The 20265-nt window shown below is 38.8% G+C and overlaps 1 protein-coding gene across 2 annotated transcripts; it reads right to left on the bottom strand.

The window, feature by feature from the left end:
- Nucleotides 1-4652: 4652 nt before the first annotated feature.
- On the bottom strand, nucleotides 4653-19551 carry myh4 (myosin, heavy chain 4, skeletal muscle). Of its 2 annotated transcripts, XM_031890312.1 has the most exons (41): nucleotides 19536-19551; nucleotides 19137-19180; nucleotides 16889-17101; nucleotides 16651-16794; nucleotides 16178-16334; nucleotides 15928-15955; nucleotides 15719-15827; nucleotides 15193-15285; nucleotides 15048-15111; nucleotides 14859-14957; nucleotides 14249-14352; nucleotides 14025-14163; nucleotides 13799-13917; nucleotides 13570-13719; nucleotides 13311-13481; nucleotides 12913-13219; nucleotides 12754-12824; nucleotides 12523-12610; nucleotides 12298-12415; nucleotides 11475-11598; nucleotides 11240-11376; nucleotides 10896-11151; nucleotides 10565-10807; nucleotides 10306-10482; nucleotides 10065-10210; nucleotides 9892-9982; nucleotides 9358-9747; nucleotides 9024-9150; nucleotides 8518-8636; nucleotides 8235-8431; nucleotides 7967-8150; nucleotides 7588-7753; nucleotides 7334-7458; nucleotides 6791-7099; nucleotides 6318-6521; nucleotides 6093-6218; nucleotides 5827-5997; nucleotides 5634-5738; nucleotides 5451-5546; nucleotides 4860-4994; nucleotides 4653-4763 (listed from the first exon to the last, which is right to left on the bottom strand). In XM_031890312.1, exons 3-41 carry the CDS (start codon nucleotides 17087-17089, stop codon nucleotides 4746-4748), a joined length of 5808 nt encoding a protein of 1935 aa, XP_031746172.1. In that variant the 5' UTR covers nucleotides 17090-17101; nucleotides 19137-19180; nucleotides 19536-19551; the 3' UTR covers nucleotides 4653-4745. The 2 variants fall into 2 exon arrangements, with proteins under 2 accessions (XP_031746172.1, NP_001001244.1); NM_001001244.1 differs by lacking the exon at nucleotides 19536-19551 and having other exon boundaries at nucleotides 19137-19169.
- Nucleotides 19552-20265: the final 714 nt, after the last annotated feature.

The following is a 20265-nucleotide window of genomic DNA, read 5'->3' as shown; positions in this document are numbered from 1 at the left end:
TAGCTCTCAGTACAAGTGAGGGAATACAGGGGTATGGGAGATAGCTCTCAGTACAAGTGAGGGAATACAGGGGTATGGAGATAGCTCTCAGTACAAGTGAGGGAATACAGGGGTAGGGGAGATAACTCTTAGTACAAGTGAGGGAATACAGGGTAGGGGGGATAGCTCTCAGTACAAGTGAGGGAATACAGGGTTATGGGAGATAGCTCTCAGTACAAGTGAGGGAATACAGGGGTAGGGGAGATAGCTCTCAGTACAAGTGAGGGAATACAGGGGTATGGGAGATAGCTCTCAGTACAAGTGAGGGAATACAGGGTTATGGGAGATAGCTCTCAGTACAAGTGAGGGAATACAGGGGTATGGGGAGATAGCTCTCAGTACAAGTGAGGGAATACAGGGGTAGGGGAGATAGCTCTCAGTACAAGTGAGGGAATACAGGGGTAGGGGAGATAGCTCTCAGTACAAGTGAGGGAATACAGGGTTATGGGAGATAGCTCTCAGTACAAGTGAGGGAATACAGGGTTATGGGAGATAGCTCTTAGTACAAGTGAGGGAATACAGGGGTAGGGGAGATAGCTCTCAGTACAAGTGAGGGAATACAGGGGTATGGGAGATAGCTCTCAGTACAAGTGAGGGAATACAGGGGTATGGGAGATAGCTCTCAGTACAAGTGAGGGAATACAGGGTTATGGGAGATAGCTCTCAGTACAAGTGAGGGAATACAGGGTTATGGGAGATAGCTCTCAGTATAAGTGAGGGAATACAGGGGTAGGGGAGATAGCTCTCAGTACAAGTGAGGGAATACAGGGGTATGGGAGATAGCTCTCAGTACAAGTGAGGGAATACAGGGGTAGGGGAGATAGCTCTCAGTACAAGTGAGGGAATACAGGGGTATGGGAGATAGCTCTCAGTACAAGTGAGAGAATACAGGGGTATGGGAGATAGCTCTCAGTACAAGTGAGGGAATACAGGGGTATGGGAGATAGCTCTCAGTACAAGTGAGGGAATACAGGGGTAGGGGAGATAGCTCTCAGTACAAGTGAGGGAATACAGGGGTATGGGAGATAGCTCTCAGTACAAGTGAGGGAATACAGGGGTATGGGAGATAGCTCTCAGTACAAGTGAGGGAATACAGGGGTAGGGGAGATAACTCTTAGTACAAGTGAGGGAATACAGGGGTAGGGGGGATAGCTCTCAGTACAAGTGAGGGAATACAGGGGTATGGGAGATAGCTCTCAGTACAAGTGAGGGAATACAGGGGTAGGGGAGATAGCTCTCAGTACAAGTGAGGGAATACAGGGGTATGGGAGATAGCTCTCAGTACAAGTGAGGGAATACAGGGTTATGGGAGATAGCTCTCAGTACAAGTGAGGGAATACAGGGGTATGGGAGATAGCTCTCAGTACAAGTGAGGGAATACAGGGGTAGGGGAGATAGCTCTCAGTACAAGTGAGGGAATACAGGGGTAGGGGAGATAGCTCTCAGTACAAGTGAGGGAATACAGGGTTATGGGAGATAGCTCTCAGTACAAGTGAGGGAATACAGGGTTATGGGAGATAGCTCTTAGTACAAGTGAGGGAATACAGGGGTAGGGGAGATAGCTCTCAGTACAAGTGCGGGAATACAGGGGTATGGGAGATAGCTCTCAGTACAAGTGAGGGAATACAGGGGTAGGGGAGATAGCTCTCAGTACAAGTGAGGGAATACAGGGTTATGGGAGATAGCTCTCAGTACAAGTGAGGGAATACAGGGTTATGGGAGATAGCTCTTAGTACAAGTGAGGGAATACAGGGGTAGGGGAGATAGCTCTCAATACAAGTGAGGGAATACAGGGGTAGGGGAGATAGCTCTCAGTACAAGTGAGGGAATACAGGGTTATGGGGGATAGCTCTCAGTACAAGTGAGGGAATACAGGGTTATGGGAGATAGCTCTCAGTACAAGTGAGGGAATACAGGGGTAGGGGGGATAGCTCTCAGTACAAGTGAGGGAATACAGGGGTAGGGGAGATAGCTCTCAGTACAAGTGAGGGAATACAGGGGTAGGGGAGATAGCTCTCAGTACAAATGAGGGAATACAGGGTTATGGGAGATAGCTCTCAGTACAAGTGAGGGAATACAGGGTTATGGGCGATAGCTTTTAGTACAAGTTGATCCAGGGAGTTAGACTTTAGTGGCAGTGCTGAGCTCTAACACTCATTTGAATACTTAATTCCTGATGCAAGCTGCAAGAATAAAAAATTGATAAACATAAAAATATAAATTTTGTGCAAGTACTTAGCATGTAATTCTTGCATTATGACAAATGTCCTCTATCTAAAGAAACACAGGATTTCTTGTCTCCTTTTTTGTAAACATGTTGTTAGGGTATCTGACTTCTCAGAAAATCCTTCACTCCCAGGCAGGAGTCTGTGCACTTCTCTCCTCTCTCCCCTCTCCTGCACCCCCCCCCCCCATAAGAATTCATAAAAATTACCTCCCCCAACCTTAGGAATGTGTAATCTAAACTATAAGGGCTAAACTGCAAGCAGTAAGCAGACCAAGCTAAAATGGCAGAGAGCTTCTAAGGCTCTTTACTCAGGTACATTAAAGCTTTCTGCAGAATAAATTTAGCATTCTAGGTGGCACTAATGCGGCAAATCTATTGGCAGTAAAATGCCAAAATGACTTCTTATTTAAAACACTTTAATTTTTTGGTGTTACTGTTCCTTTAAGGTACAGGGATGAGCAAATTTCAGAAAGCCTAGGAGACACGTTGGCATGTTTCAGCCAATGACTGTCAGCGGTGGGTTTGCATATAGTTTATTGGCTTAGAGCTTACAGTCTAAGAAGTAAGTTTTGGTGGGCTAGGAGAGAGGGTATATATAGACCTGCTGCAGGACGGTTTTACCTCAGTCAGGCAGTCTCCTCATCCTGCGGTGTTGCACCCACCATTAAGTTTAGTAATTATTATATTTTAAAAAAGTTTATCACAACTGGAGGAAATTTTGATGTGATCTGAAGTTCCTTGGCTAGGTTAAAACAAGGCCGAGCATACACACTAGGGCAGCTATGACATTCTCATGAGTTCTCCTGAAAAAGATAATATATATCATTTTCCTAGATAAACATTATCCTCATCAAATGACCTTACAGTGAGAGAGTGGGAAATGTGAAAATATCCAGGCGTTTCTCGTGACCATTTAAAAAAAAAAAAGCAATGAAAGGAGAAGGGTTTAATGGAGGCTACATCATGATCATTTCTGATACTTATACCCTTAAGTCATGAATAATGATTCCTGTTATAGTCCCCCTGGGGATGTCTGCCTTGAAAAAGAGCAAAATTGGGATGTCACTTTCACTCAAGGACACTAGAAGCAAATTAAAACAGCCATTAGTCTTTTCCAGGCTGCACGCAGAGCATGTTCATTTATTTTGATGGCCCATTAATAAAACGTTGCGAAGATCATGACTTTGGGATGCAATTTTTTTTTTTTCATTTAAATGTGCAATCCTCTTTTAGTTCAATCTTTACAAGACCAAAAAGAAATAGTATAATGCTAAATATTAGATGTAAATAATTTAAATTAACCAGTATTAAAGGGGTTGTTCACCTTTGAGTTTTAGTACTTTTCGGTATGATGTAGAGGGTAATATTCTGAGACAATTTGCAGTTGGCCTTCATTTTTTATTTGTATTTTTTTTTAATTATTTCAGTCAGGTCTGTTGCTCTCCTGTTTGGAGTTTCAGCAGCTATAAGGTTGCTAGGATCCTAGCAACCAGGATGTGGTTTGAATGAAAGACTGAATAGGATAGGACTGTGGTACCGAGGGCCAGAATTTGTACAGCCTATATGGTGGAGGGCCAATAATGGAAGTCCACTTTGACCACTCCCCCTTTTAAACCGCACCTACTTCAAACCACACCCATGTTATCACAAGAGCTTCTAAGACCATACCCACATTAATGGTGGTAGCGCAGCAAAACCCAAATGGTTGGTGCTTACTGCAAGGATATCACCCTTCATTCATATGTGAAAGAAGTTTATTATGTCATATTAAGACATACACTTAAATCCATATGTCCAGTTGGACAGCACTGCCATAGACTATTTACTGACCAGAGCCTATCTTGATTCCCAGTCTGAACCTGCTGGTGACCAATATTTCACAGAAGCCTAGTATTACCCACATAAACTCCATTATAACATGCTTTTTGGTACTTCCCATGATTCAGATTTTGAAGACAATGGGGCTTATTTATGAACACTTGACAAATTTGTACCTGGGCAGTAACCTATAGCAACCAACCAGTGATTAGCCTTCTTCAACCAGCTGAAGGTAGAACAAAACAAACAAACATCTAATTTGTTGCCATGAGTTACTGCCCAGGTGCAAATTTGCCCAGCAATTATAAATGACCCCCAAAGACTTCAAAAATGGCCGTTTAAATAAAAAACTTTTTCTTCCAGTGTAATGTAATGATTGTGTAATATGTAAGTTGCAGTCCCTGATGTTATAGCTTCATTGAAAGATTACCCGTATTTTAACAAAGGTAAATCATTGCCACTGAAACATTTTAATAAAATATATGTGCTTTTCTGTTGTTCAACTGCAGGACTGTCATTTTCAAAACACATGCTATACAGCTCTGGACAAAAAACACAAAACTGCAGATTTTTAAGCTTCAAGTAATTTATTTACAATTCATTTGATACATTATATTTGGAATGGACATTACAATTTCACATTCCTTAGCCTTCTCTGTTTTCACTCTTCAGACTCTTTCTGTAAAGAGATAAGAAACACATTATTAAAAATAAAACCAATACGACAACAGATAATATGACAAGAAGAGGTTCATCTTTTTGAGGATCTCAGTACCTTGCCTCCAATATCACGGCTCTTTGTCCTGAGCTTATTCACTTGGGACTCGGCAATATCGGCTCTTTCTTCTGCTTCTTCAAGCTCGTGCTGTACCTTACGGAAGCGGCCCAAATGGGTGTTGGCTTGTTCCTCCTGAAAGAAGAATTCAATATAGGGATTAATGAGGGGGGTATTACTTATCAAACAAAGTTTTCCTCATTACCAATTTAGAATACCATTCTCTTGGGTTAAATTCATACACACATTGAATAACATATGCAATTGCTTTGCTAAAATCCTGTTTGCTTTTTGCTGGATCAGCTTAGAAGAGATCTATCGAGAATATTTTTCCAAACTTAAATGTGAGGTAAAGCTTTAAATATTAAAATTAGATAGTAAAGTAGATATCAAAATAAGAGAAGAAAGCCAAAGCTGACAAAGGTCAAGCAAAATGCTTTCCTTAGCCTATAATCAAATATACCTGTTACCGTTGATGGTAAATGGCACGGTGCTGACAATAAGGGACCTTTCTATCTTTATTCAGCTACATTAATAACAAATGAATTCATGATATTTCTGTGGAATAAGTGTTACTTAATGATTACTTACAGCTTCTTCAGCCTGCCTCTTGTAGGCTTTAACCTTAGACTGAAGTTTATCTACCAGGTCCTGCAGTCTCAAAATGTTCTTCTTATCTTCCTCAGTCTGCAAGAGTAGAATTAAACTGAAGATATAATCAACTGTATAGATCAGCAATACCATCACAATAATAAAAACATGAGATCATTTTACCTGGTATGTGAGTTCCTTCACTCTCCTCTCATATTTACGAACACCTTTCACAGCCTCAACACCATGTTTCTGTTCATTATCCAGCTCATTCTCCAGTTCTCGTACCTGGCAAGAGCACCAATATATGCATCAGAATAGTTTTTTTCATTTATATATTTGCGTATTGTGGTGCAATACAGATTGTGGCACATACCCTGGATTCCAGTTTCTGGAGCTGCTTCTTGCCACCCTTCATTGCCAGCTGTTCAGCTTCATCAAGGCGATGCTGCAGGTCCTTCACAGTCTGTTCAAGGTTCTTCTTCATCCTTTCTAAGTGAGCACTGGTGTCCTGCTCCTTCTTCAACTCTTCTGCCATCAGGGCAGCCTAACAGATAAATGGCCAAATAATGAATTATGTAGTGTACCAAGAACTGTTATTAACAGTAGGAGTAACAATGCTGGAAGACAGAAAATACATACATCTGTTATGGCCTTCTTTGCCTTCTCTTCAGCATTTCTGGCTTCTTGGACAGCTTCCTCGGCCTCATTCTGTAGTTGACAGATGTCACTTTCAAGCTTCTTCTTGCTGTTAATGAGACTTGTGTTCTGAAATTCAACAAGGGGTGTTTTATTATAATTTGATTTAGTCCTGAAATCAAGAATTTTCTTAATATTTAATAATATCCTAGAGACAATCAATTTTACCTGGGAATGCAACAGCTGAAGACGTTCACTTGCATCTAGGAGCTCCTGTTCTGCAATCTTACGAGATCTTTCTGTCTGTTCCAGACCAGCTCTGTTTTCTTCAATTTCAGCTTGAAACAAGTTATTTCTGCGCTCAGTCACAGCAACCTGTTCCTTCAGGTCTTCCTGTGCCCTGATTGCTTCATCCAGCTGGAGCTGGGTCTCCTGTTAGACAAACAAAAGGGCGAATTCAAAGCATTAAAACTGATAAAGATATCTGGGTGTACAATTCAAAACTGTCTCTAATGAATACAAATCTGGTATAAGAATATGATAAAATATACAATAACATTTAGCAAATTGTGAAATGTTTATGGTATCAATCAGTTTTTTTTTTAAGTAAGGCTATAATCATTATAATAACGACTTTCATTTGGTAAATGCTAGCTAACATACTGTATATTATATGAATGGATAGGGTGTCTAATGAATACCTTGAACTGTCCCTGTACATTCCTAAGCTGTTTCTGTGCTTCAGAAGCCTGACGGTTGGCATGACCCAGCTGGATCTCAAGCTCATTCAGATCACCTTCCATCTTCTTCTTCAGTCTCAGTGCATCATTTCTGCTCCTGATTTCAGAGTCCAGTGTGCTCTGCATGGTGTCAATGGACCTCTGGCTGTTTCTCTTCAGTTGCTCAATTTCCTCATCCTTCTCTGCAATTTTCCTGTCCACTTCAGATTTGACCTGGTTCAGTTCAAGCTGGATGCGCAGAATCTTGGCTTCTTCATGTTCCAAAGATCCCTTTTAAAAGGACATAATTTGTTTTATAAAAGATGTAAGAAAAGGCAAAATCTATAAATGTTAAATAATGTTTTCAAGCTAAAAACTTTTATTTTCTTTCTTCAAGAATTCTTCATTCTAAGGTTTCATATCTTTCCTTGCTGTACATTTAAAACATAATAATTATATTATCCTTCACTGTGACTATTTTCTGAACATATCTCTAGTCTAATGCATTTCAATTCTTATCTATACCTCTGCTTCTTCTAGAGCAGCTTGGAGATCATTCTTCTCTTGTTCCACCTGCTTCTTGGCCTTTTCCAATTCAACAACTGATTTTCCACTCTCACCAATCTGTTCAGTCAGATCTGAAATCTCCTCTGGAATAGAAACAATAATTTCAAGCTATTCCTATTTTTTCGGCAATCTTCAGCACTAGAGAATTAATTTAGGTTTAAACTGCTGCTCTGCTAAATCTATTGGCACTGCCGCATTTAAAATAAACATACGTTGAAGGTTCTTGTTTTCACGTTTCAGAGTTTCAACATGCTCCAGAGCTTCCTCATAAGCATTCTTCATCTTGAAGATCTCAGTGCTCAGGCTGCGAGATTCCTTAAGAGCTGCTTCCAATTCAGCCTGACCCTCTTCATACTTCTGTTTCCATTCTACCAGGACCTATGTATTGCAAGCATAACAAATCCTGTATATGGATCTAACATTTAAAGAATAATTAACATACTGGAAAACTAGACTTTCTTTACTGTAAATGTATTTAAAAGCTACAACCAAGCATATTAAATGTTTAAAAAAGGTTTTGAACAAATAAAAATAAGACTGACTGTAATGCTGAATGATATGATGCCCATAGAAGCATTGTTTATGATGTACCTTATCAAAGTTTCTCTGCTTCTTATCAAGAGCAGCTGCTGCACTATTTGCTCTCTCAACATCAACCATCAAGTCCTCCACTTCGGATTGCAGTCTCTGCTTAGTCTTTTCCAAGGAGGCGCATTTGGAATTCACAGCCTCAACTTGCTCCTCAGCGTCCTGTAAACGCTGAGCAAGTTTCTTCCTAAAAAAACAATTGAATAAAATATTTTTAGACTATTCTGAATCTGTAACTTTTTGTCATTTTGGTATTTTGGTATAAACATACTTGGCTTCTTCAAGTTCCTCAGTACGCTGAATTGCATCAGTTTCATATTTGGTCCTCCATTGTGAAACTTCACCATTGGCTTTGGACAGTGAGCGCTGAAGTTCAGCCTTGGCCTCCTGTTCTTCCTCAAATTGTTCTCTAAGCAAGTCACAGTCATGACGAGCTGATTGCAGAGCATGAGCAAGGGCATTCTTAGCCTAAAATATATTTGAGAAATAGTTTTGAATCCAGCTATAATGATGGGTACAAGAGCAGTAATTAGTTAAATCCACAATACTGTTACCTTTGTTTCTTCTTCAAGCTGCCTCTTGAGTTCTTCAACTTGCTGGGTAAATCCCTGCTTTCCTCTTGAGAGCTGAGAAATCAGAGATTCCCTCTCTTCAAGCTGGCGGGAGAGCTCACCTAGATATCATCAGAATTTCATTGTACAGGTGAAATTACCCTTTCAGAAGTTTCAGGAGCAAGATTTTTTATATATTCTCTATATAAAAAATACAGGGGGCACATTATTTCCCAAATCTCAAGTAGACATTTTTCTATATATAAGGGCTTGTTTACTATGCCCCACTAAATATACTGATGGGCACAACATTGCCCTGGGCTCTTCACTGTTGTGCCATTTGTGCCTTTGAGACTGAATGTGCAACATCCCTTTGTTTATTACAACTTTTCTAAAGTTTTACCTAAGTGTCATCTGGTGATTAGCAACAGTAAATTATACCATTTGATATATATAACTTTATATATTGCGAGATTATGCTTCAGTGTAAATATTTTATATTCTCCTACCGGTTTCAGTCTGCAAGCGAGCCTTTTGAGTACTGAGGTCGTTGAGGAGACGCTGATGTTCATCATCCTTTGCCTTCACTTCACTAAGTTGGTCCTCAATCACACGGTTAACCTTTTCAAGATTAGCCTGCAGATAAAAAAAGCAAAGTAATGGCGTCGATTTTAAAAGTTGAATGAAAGAATAATACAAATGGAGCACATTTTATTCTGTTATCTGGATCATTCCTTTCATACAGCACAGTATTTACTTCAGAAGGGCATGGTAATGTATGGCAGAAGTATGAAGAAACTGTTCTCCTTCAGTATTTGTAGAACTTGTAAACATTTTCTCTACCTTTGATTTGGATACATTTTCCAAGTTGCTGGCAAGATCATCAATCTCCATCTTCAGCTCACTTTTTTCTTTCTCCAGCTTTTGTTTAACCCTCTGCAGGTTATCAATTTGCTCCCCAAGCTCAGCTACACTGTCAGCATGTTTTTTGCGCAGGGCACCAGCAGTGGCTTCATGCTGAAGGGTTGCCTCCTCCAGGTCACGTCTCAGTTTCTGGAACTCAGCTTCACGTTTTTTGTTCATCTCAATCTGAGCAGATGTTGCACCTCCAGCTTCCTCAAGTCTCTCACTGATCTCCTCAAGTTCCCTGGAAAGATCAGCCCTTTGTTTCTCTACCTTTGCACGAGCTGCACGTTCAGCTTCAATTTCTTCCTCAACTTCCTCAATTCGAGCCTGTAAAATTGATGGATATGTACATGATAAATGACCATAAAGAGTTAAGTATATATGTCTGGCATATATATATAAATTAGTTACTATACAAAAAATATCAGATTAGATTTAGAGCATCATGTAATGTGCTATGGAATAGTGTACCTGCAGTTCCTTGATCTTTTTCTGCAACTGAGTACCCAGGGACTGTTCATCCTCTATCTTTCCTTGAAGCTGGCTTATTTCAAAGTCTTTCCTGTTTTTGAGAAGACATTTATATAAGTGTATTATGTTGTTAGAACATTTTCATTTTTTAGATTTAAAATGCACATATTTACTTTTTAAGTTTTTCTTCAGTTTGCTGTTTATCATTCTCAAGGTCCATGACGGTTTCCTGGGTCAGTTTCAAATCTCCTTCAAGCTTTCTCTTGGCTCTCTCAAGGTCAAGACGAAGTTTCTTCTCTTGTTCCAGGGAACCTTCCAGCTGTTTGTAATAGCATGATATTATGTTTCAAATATTTTAGGCCAGTTTTTAGTTCTAGTGTTAGGCTATATCTTGGGAAATAAAGTTACACTTACATCATCTACTTGCTGTTCCAGCTTTGTCTTTGCTTTTGACAGAGAACTGACTTTGTCCTCTTCAGCTTGCAGGTCATCAAGTGTTTGTTGGTGAGCCTCTTGAAGGGCCTTCTTTTCTTTGGACAGTTTGGAAATGTTCTCATCGAGAACTGCCATTTCTTCAGTAAGGTTTTTAACCTATGATCAAAAGTGACCATTTATTGCAACACTGTTTAGAAATAACACAACAAGTATTATAGGCATAAGGCAATTTTCCTACCTTGTTTTCTGTGGCATGCTTCTCCTTTTCTACTTTAGCCAAAGTAAGTTCAAGGTCGTCAATGTCTTTCTTGAGCTCAGAACATTCATCCTCCAATTTTCTCTTCTTTGCTGTTAGCTCTGCATTGCTTTCTTCTTCATCTTCAAGTCTTTCTGTTAATTCCTTTATTTTAGACTCCAGCTGAATTTTGACTTTGATGAGCCCTTCACATCTCTCCTCAGAATCAGCCAAGGTTTCACTTTCCTGTTTGAATAAGAATCAGATATCATTACACTAGAATGATAGATAAGGAGATAAGACAATTGTATTCTCTGTATTTATATTATCTTACCGATTGAACCTGCAGGACTAGATCATTCTTTTCCTGGAGCATGGCAACCATTTTCTCCTCCAGTTCCTTCTTCCTTGCTTCTGCCTTCACGAGGGCTTCCTTGGTCTTCTCAAACTCTTCCTTCATGTTTGCCATTTCTTTCTCAGTCTCAGCGCTCTTCAGAAGAGGCTTGATCTTGAAGTACAGTTTCATCCATGGCCAGTGTTTGACATTCATGAATGACCTCAGATTGTACTGGATGACATATATGGCCTCCCTGTTTGTGACATGAGTAAAGAGTTACAATTTTTTAAAATAAAGTTTATTTTACCCTAAATTTTCTAGAAAAGCAACATTCTCCATACCTTCTTTCCATCATTTTGGTGAACTCAAGCCTCATCAAATATCCTCTGCAAAGAGCTTGGGTGCGAGTGATAAGTTGGGCCAATTTTTCATCTCTCATTTCTTCCAAAGTACCCAAAAGACCAGCTTTGAAAAATACCTTTAACAAAGACATAGATACGAAAAGTTTCAAGAATATGTTTAGCCATAATTTTTCATCATGTAATTGTATCACCCATTTTATGCAAATCCCTGTACCTTGGTGTGTCCAAATTTATACTGAGTATGGTCGACATCAATTGAGCCTAGAAGCTTCTCACAAGCCTTCTTGCTGTCAATAAATTGCCCTTCTGGAATTGCACTGGCATTCAGAACTTTGTAACTAAAAGAATTCAAACACAAGTTATGTATTTCAATTTATGTTATTCAATTCATACCTAAAAACAAATAGACTTAAATAATAGATCTCACACTTCTCAAAAACACCTATACAGGTGACTGGGCATCTACCAATTAATAACAACCGAACAATAAATAAATACAGTAACTAAAAATCTACAAATAAAAATTTGTGAAGGCTACTGATCAGATAATTATAACCTGGGTGTAAAAATATAGGATTGGTATAGTTGTTATTGGTATAGTTTGTATGCTCTGTAGATTACTTATTGGAAATCTGATGAATAGAAATGTGTACTGAATATATCATTCACCTCATCTGTAAGAGAAAGCAAAGGGGATTCCCTCCCTCAACAGTAGGAACCACCAAAAGGAATATTGGGGAATTTATATCTATTTCTATTAGTGGAATATAAGTTGAAGTGGGAAGTAGGATCTCATGCAAGAAGAAATCTTTTAACTGTTGTAACTTTATTTCACTACCATAATTTGCCTTATATAGTTCAGCATACTGCAAGTTTTGGATCATGTAAACATCTTGATAGAACAAGAAAGTTCACAGTAAATATGGAAAGTAAAGGAAGGGAATGTTGTAAGCATCTGTGAGTGCTATGAATGTAGATAAACAAACCCTCTTGTTATATTATACAATATATGTCTATGATGATATTAAGCCATTTACCGTTGTTTGAAATCACCATAGAGGATTCTGCTTGGGAATCCTTTCCTGCAGATTCTAATACCTTCCAGCACACCATTACATCTCAGCTGGTGAATAAGGAGATGGTTGTCCATGATACCTAGTTATAAAGAATGTTTATATAATTTGGATATTTGCAATAAATATTTAGCAAGTAAATATTTTTCTATATTTCCTAAAAGTATATGTTGTAAAGGGAAACCTTACCAGGAGTCTTGGTCTCATTGGGAATCAAACAACGTACAAAGTGAGGGTGAGTGCTTCTCAAGTTTGTCATCAGTTTGTTCAGATTTTCCTAAAATGTTTAAAATGAAAAAAGACATATTCATGGTAAAACAATGGAAGTATATATATATAAAACAAATCCATGTTTGTTCTTAGCTCATGCTATGATTATCTCATACATACAGATAAGTATTAGACAAAAATTATACTAACCCTGAAGAGACCAGACACAGTCTGGAAAGAGGATCCCTTCTTTTTCTTACCACCTTTGCCACCAGCATCACCTGCAATTGCAATAATAGTATTAAAACCGACCATAACCACCTTCTCAAACTGTACTTTTTATGACAAAATAGCAAGATTTTGTATTACCGTCAGTTGCAGCATAGCTGGAGTAGAGCAAGGACAGCAGTTTGACAGAAGACTTCTGGTAGAGCTGGACAACTGACTCGTTCAGTGGGTCCTTGTTCTTTTCAAGCCATCCACTGATGTTGTAATCCACAGTGCCAGCATAATGCACAAGCGAGAAGTGAGCTTCAGCCTTTCCTTTGCCAGGCTTGGGCTTCTCAAAGTTCTTGCATTTGCCCAGATGTTGCTCATATAGCTTGTTCTTGAAGGAAGTATCAGTGGCTTTGGGGAACATGCACTCCTCTTCAAGGATGGAGAAGATACCCAATGGCTAAAGAATATAATTATGAAAAAGAGTAAGCTAGAATACAGAGTTTATTTTCTGGCAGTCTCAATTGAGTGCTTTAACATGGCTAACCAACCTTCTCAATAAGCTCAATGCAGGCAGCCAAATCCATACCGAAGTCAATAAACTCCCAATCAATTCCTTCCTTCTTGTATTCCTCCTGCTCCAGGACGAACATGTGGTGATTGAAAAACTGTTGCAGTTTTTCATTGGTAAAGTTGATGCAGAGCTGCTCCAAGCTGTTAAACTGTAAATAACAGAGAACAGTTAACATAAATCATGTTATTACCTTATAGAAAATATAATAGTTTATAAGACCAAAAAATATTCCCTACATCAAAGATTTCAAATCCAGCAATGTCCAGCACACCAATGAAGAACTGTCTTGGTTGCTTAGTATCCAGCTGTTGGTTAATACGAGTGACCATCCACAAGAACAGCTTTTCAAAAACAGACTTGCACAGGGCACCAACAGAGTTATAGACCTGAAAAAAATAGAACGTTCATTAGCTCCTAAACTCCATAAAGATCACAGTTGCTTTTATCAGTTTTTGAGAATATTACCTGTGGTACAGTCTGTCCTTTGGTAACAAATTCATTGCCGACCTTGACTCTTGGGTAGCACAAACCTTTGAGCAAATCCGCAGAGTTGAGGCCCAACAGATAAGCAATTTTGTCAGCCACTATAAAATAAAAATACAATCAATTAATTTAGTATAATTGCTTCTTAAACACAACCGCAAAGAAATCAATGGCAATTGACGATATAAGCAGAAAATGGTTGACATACCCTCAGTGCTATCAGGCTCAGCCTGCTCCTCTCTTTGCTTTTGCTTGAACTTCAAGTTGCCATGATGCATGACAGCACCAGTCATTTTGTAAATACCCATCTTTTCTTCTTGATTGAAACCCAAAACGTCAATGGCACTCTGCAAGTAAATTAATATGAGATTGATTTCAGTGTGTTGAAATATTTAACATTATTCTTGAACTTGAATGTTTTCATTTTCTTACATCTGTTGCCATCAACTCCTCTTCATCATTAATGCTCTTCACAACAAGCTCACCCTGACTGATGGATGGGTAGTCATATGGGTTAGTAGTGAGTAGAAGCATCTCTGTAAAGATAAAAACCTTTTTACTATACATAACGCATAACAGTGCATAATGCAGGTATGGGATCTATTATGCAGAAACCCTGTTTCCAGAAACGCCAAGTCCAAAGCATTCCAGATAACAGCTCCCATCTTTTTCATTTCCTACTGCCTTTGTCACTTTCTCTTCTGCTATCATCGCATACTGTATATTGTCTTATACTTCCTATTCACCCCATACATTATCTATTTAATTTTCACCTTCCCTCCCTTCTTGTCCCCCTTTCTCCTCTGTGTAGCCCCCTTAGTTGATTTCTTTCTTTTTGTTCTGTTGTCTTTTCTATTTTGCTATCATCTTGTGTCTTCCACTACTGGTTTTTAAAGGTAGTTCAGAGATTTCCATGACCAAAGTTGAATTTAAATTATAAAGGTTTAGTAATACACATTTTATGTAATTGTATTAACTGCAATATTTTCTATGAGTTGCAAGATATGTAAGTCATTTATTTAGTGTAATAAATTATAATTACCAACAATTTCTGGCTTCTTATTTGTTAAGATCTGATAGAAGATGTGATAGCTTCTTTCTGCTGAAAGCTGGAAAGTAACTCTGGACTTTTCCAACAGATCTGCAGATAGAGATATTAATACCATAAATGACTGCAGTGTGACAAAAATTGGAGGAACAGACGACAAAGTAACAGGCAAATTATTCTTACATGTTTCAATATCAGCTGAAGACAGTTTTCCTGTAGTTCCAAAATGGATTCTGATGAATTTACCCTAGGAGGTACAGCTGAGTTTAGAATACCAGTAGATAAACATAAGAAATTACATTGAGACAGATACTGGCACTCAACTTACAAAACGAGAGGAGTTGTCATTTCTCACAGTCTTGGCATTACCAAAGGCTTCCAGCAGAGGGTTGGCCTGAATGATCTGATCTTCCAGATTTCCCTAAAGTGACAATAAGGTAGATATGTAAGCATAAAAAAACTGCAATTCTCTTTGTTCACTTTTTATGTTTTGTGGGTTGGAAATCTTGTAGTAAAATAGCCATTGTATGCATGAAGATTGTTTTGAAAGGGATTGGGGCAATTCTTAAAAAAAATGATTTAAGGTAGATTGTGGTTGTTTTTATAAGTTAGGGCAGGAATAATAGCGTCACCAGTGTTTGCTAAGGGAAATAAAGTTCCACAATGTTGGTTTCAGCTGTATGTGCTTTAACTAAGGCTAGAAATACAGGTATCATTGCATCCATTTAAATATTCAGAATATGGTGTGCCTTTATATTTATAAAGGCCAGTATACTACTTAAGTTACTTAGTAAGCAGCTTAATTTCACCCTTTACTGAATGAACTATATCTGGAAATGATATTGTATTATTACCTGCAAGCTGTTGGAGGATTCCTTCTTCTTGTCTCCAAGGGCTGCAATTGTTGCAAAATACTGGATGACACGCTTGGTGTTCACAGTCTTTCCTGCACCAGATTCACCACTGGAGGCAAGCATTAATTAAGGATTAATAAATGATGCAGATGCATAGATGAAATGGCTGCAAGCATAACAAATGCTTATGTTAAAATATGTATACTTACGTAATAAGGACAGACTGGTTTTCACGATCTGCAAATAAATGATTTACATTAGTGTTCAGTCATTGGTTTATATCTCTCTAGGCACAGTCAACATCGAGCCCTCCAGCTCTTGCTTAACTACAAAGTAAGACTTGCAGCATCCTAATCAATAGGAAGCTTACAACTGTTATTTGGTAATAGCTGGGAAGACCATGGTTGACAATAGAGGATATCTATATAAATATAGTATAGTATGTATAAAATTTGTTACCTGTTAACATGGCCTGATAGGCATTATCAGAAAGGGAGAAAATGTGAGGGGGAGCTTCCATACGCTTTTTCCCTCTGTAACCGGCAACAACTTCAGGGTTGTACACTGGCAGCCACTTGTAGGGGTTAACAGTGGCGCAGAAAAGGCCAGAGTAGGTCTTAAATGAAGGCAGAAAAATTAACTGTTAGCTTTATACCCCTATTAGAAACTATGCAGATGTAGCTATTTGTTGAATGCTTTACTGGAAACATAAAGACTCATATTTAACTTCAAAAACTGCAAAACAAATTACTGTTTTAGTTCCTCAGAACCAAAAAAATGTAATTATTATGGGTATATATGAGTAATGACATTGTAACACATTTACCTTAGCTTCCATTTTCTTCAGTATGGTAATTAGTTATTAAATGCCTTAATACTATAGCTCAAGATGGAACCCCATTATTGCAACATGCTCTGTCTCTAGGACTTACATAGATCATCCATGCAGCATAACGCTCTTTCAGGTTATACAGGACAGAAGCCTCATTCAAATGGGTCATCATAGCCATGTCTTCAATTTTATCAAACTTGGGAGGGTTCTGGGGGTAAATTTGGTTCTCTTTGACGGTTACTGTCTGTAATGGAAGAAAACATGTTTGAAATGTATCTTTAAAATAAGTGGGATTTACAGTACTTGGCTGAATGACAGAGTTGGATAGTTATACTTACTCTTCCATCATCGGTCTTCACAGTTATTTTGCCATCTTCCCTGGCTGTAACCATACCTTTGACATAGAGTTCCTTAACATCATCTACAAATACAGTGTTTTTGGCATCAAAAGGCTTGCTCTGAGCCTCCAAACGCTCTTTCTCACTTTTTCTGAGAAATTGTGCGGCCTCGCCGAAGATGGACATTTCTCCATCACCCATGATTGCTGCTTCCTATGAAATATAAAATAGTATTAATATTATACATATTTATTTTAGTGTGGCTACAAATGTGCATTGTGCTCTTCCTGTACTACAAAATAAAGGAAATAGTGGGCAGTGCTATATAATGACCTAAAACTAAAGGTCCCCATACACGGTAAGATCCGCTCGCTTGGCGATATCGGGGAGCTTGAAGTTAAAAAAAAAATAATCCGATTGTTTGGCCCTGGGGCCAAACGACCGGATTATGTAGGCGGCAATGTATCAGTCGGTTCGGGGACCGCATCGAGCCGATGCGGCCTCCGATCCGACTGAATCTTTTAACCTGGCCAATCGATATCTGGTCGGGCAGATAAGCTGCCGAGTCGGTCCAAGGGACTGATATCGGCAGCTATTATCGGCCCGTGTATGGGGGCCTTAAGGACTAAGATCTTGCCTGGTGGCTTACAACTGAATGAAACAGTAGTATACATGAGATAAAAGTTGTATGGGGATGTAGAAGGTAAAGGTGGCCATACACGAGCAGATCCGCTCGCTTGGCGACGTCGCCAAGCGAGCGGATCTTCCCCCGATATCCCCACCTACGGGTGGGCGATATCGGGGAGCATTTAGGTAAAAAAAAAATAATCCGATCGTTTGGCCCTGGGGCCAGACGATCGGATTATGTGGCCAGCAATGGGGCAGTCGGATCGGGGACCGCATCAACGAGCCGATGCGGTCCCCGATCCGACCGGATTTTCTAACCTGGCCGATCGAGATCTGGCCAATTTCAGGCCAGATATCGGTCGGCCAGGCCGCTCTGCCCTGCCCATACACGGGCCGATTAGCTGCCGAATCGGTCCAAGGGACCGATATCGGCAGCTATAGTCGGCCCGTGTATGGCCACCTTAAGTTCCATGCTTGATGAAACACACAGGGTTATATACAGGCATAAATGCATCTCCACTACAAGGCATTGCCTTGCGGGGTTGGGATATATATATTTGTATACATATGTGGGTGGATATATACACTATTTAATATAGTAAATTATATGAACACTATTCTCCCTTAGTGCATATACATCTTTCATTTACACAATAACATAATGTTAAAGTTGTCAGCATTGTGATTGCAGACATGCAGAATGGGCAGTTGAAGCAAGTTCCTGACAGTCTTAAAGGAGCAGTTCAGTGTAAAAATTAAACTGGATAAAAAGCTGTGCAAAATAAAATATGTTTTAATGTTTTCAATGTGGGGAAGGGAGTTGGGGTTCTTCTCAGTCTTTCCTTCTCCTTTAAAGCTGATATGTACCTAAAAATAGATACTTTCAGCATCCTATAGTCTGGTTATTGAATGAGCTTTACATTCGGAGAGGTCTAAATTAGCTGCCTAAAATGTTATAAACTATATGTTATACTGAGTCAGTGATTTCATTAAGATTCATTTTTATCTACTTAGCTTTCTGTTTAACCCCTCTTTTATTCACCTTGCAATAAGTCATTCAAAGCACTGCCTGGTTACCAGGAGGGTCAGTGGGACCTGAGGCCATACGCTCCTACCTGTGCCTGCAGCTGAATGAATGGAATACGCTCGGGGGCAGGCACATGTAGCTGAAATCTGGATAAAAACGTGAGACTTTGCATTCTCTTGCATTTTTATGTGGTTTTCGGCTACATGTGCCTGCCCCCGAGCATATTCCATTCATTCAGGTGCAGGCACATGTAGGAGCAAATGGGGCATATGGCGCGTACATGCCATATGCGTGGTGTAGCATTAGCCTAACAGCCTGTACTTGAAATACCAAAATGAAGAGATGCAGGACACAATGTAATGTGGTTTAAATGCTCTTGTCTTTAAATTTAAAGTAAACTTTCAGTTTCAGATAGTCTAAGAGAATGCAACCCATTTACAGAGATTACATTATCATTAATGCCAAAAAATACTATGGCATTAAATGCAACGCTATCTAGTTAACAAAAACTTCACCTTTTCTATGATGTTAAACAATCCTATTTTTTACAGACTTAAATATTTTAACTTTAAACAACGTGCAATTTACACTTACCTTTTAATACAGATGATGATGACAAAAAAAAAGGTTGTGTCCCCCTTTAAAAATACAAGAGAGAGTCCCATTAGTAAACTTGAATTTCAGGAGGCATTTCTAAAGTCATGAGGCATGTAGCCATAGCTATCCTATCCTTATTATAACTGAGCTAATCCAGTTGTGTAGAAAAAGTGAACTGAGGTATATGGAATGAAAAGGTTGAGGGGCGAGGCTGATATGCTGTATATAAAAGTTACCCAAGGCTTCTAGTTAAGTGCTTGAAGCATGGGCAAATATACTATATTACCTTTCCAACACTAAGTAAGCTTTAAAGGCAGATGCACTCAGTAAGAATGACTTGCTAGACCCTTAAACCCAACAGGCAGCCCTATACACATAGTAAGTAGCCGTACTAACCAGAGACTGAGAAGCAAAATGCTGGAGAAACAGGGCTGGCTTATATAGTGCTGCAAACAATGTGAGCTCAGCATTTTTCCTCCTAAGGAAGAGGTTTCCATATGCCCATAACGGTGAACCTCTTCGTCAGGAGTAAAAATAACACGCATAATTTAGGTTTCAAATACCCAGAGATGCTCAAAGCAACTGTTCCTCTCTGTAGCCTATCACTTGCTATGGGGTTGGGTTTCACTGAGCTCAGGATTCTGAAATTCAAACAAAATGTGTGTTGTCAAAATAGATCCCATGTAATAAGGTTAGGACATGACTCTAAAGTGCTTCTGTGAGCGAAATTGTGCAGATTGAACCTGAGCACCTTATAGCTAAGCCTTTATTTCCTCTATTCGGTTGGCACTTTAAAAACATTTTTTAGCTTCTTTTAATTTTTAGTTTTTTTCTGACATTCTCTTTTTAAAAAGGTTTTTATATCAAACATAAAATAAATTAATTACAGTTCTAAAACTGCCTCTGTATAATTCTGTCTCTCTCCTAATATTTTCTAAACCTTGAAAAAAATGACTTTGAAATAATTGGAATCTAATATAAAAAACTGTAAATAAAAATAAATTTTTCTAAATTATTTTTTATTTATTATCTATTTTTTATATAGCGCTGGTATATTTAGATTCAGATGATTCTATATAAAGCTGTGCTATCTGTTTTCAACTGATTTTGGCAAGTCCAAAATAGT

Source organism: Xenopus tropicalis, chromosome 8 (genome assembly GCF_000004195.4).
Source record: "Xenopus tropicalis strain Nigerian chromosome 8, UCB_Xtro_10.0, whole genome shotgun sequence".
Taxonomy (NCBI): Eukaryota; Metazoa; Chordata; class Amphibia; order Anura; family Pipidae; genus Xenopus; species Xenopus tropicalis.
The sequence above is the reverse complement of the archived record's forward strand: the minus strand, read 5'-3'. Positions and strand labels throughout refer to the sequence as shown.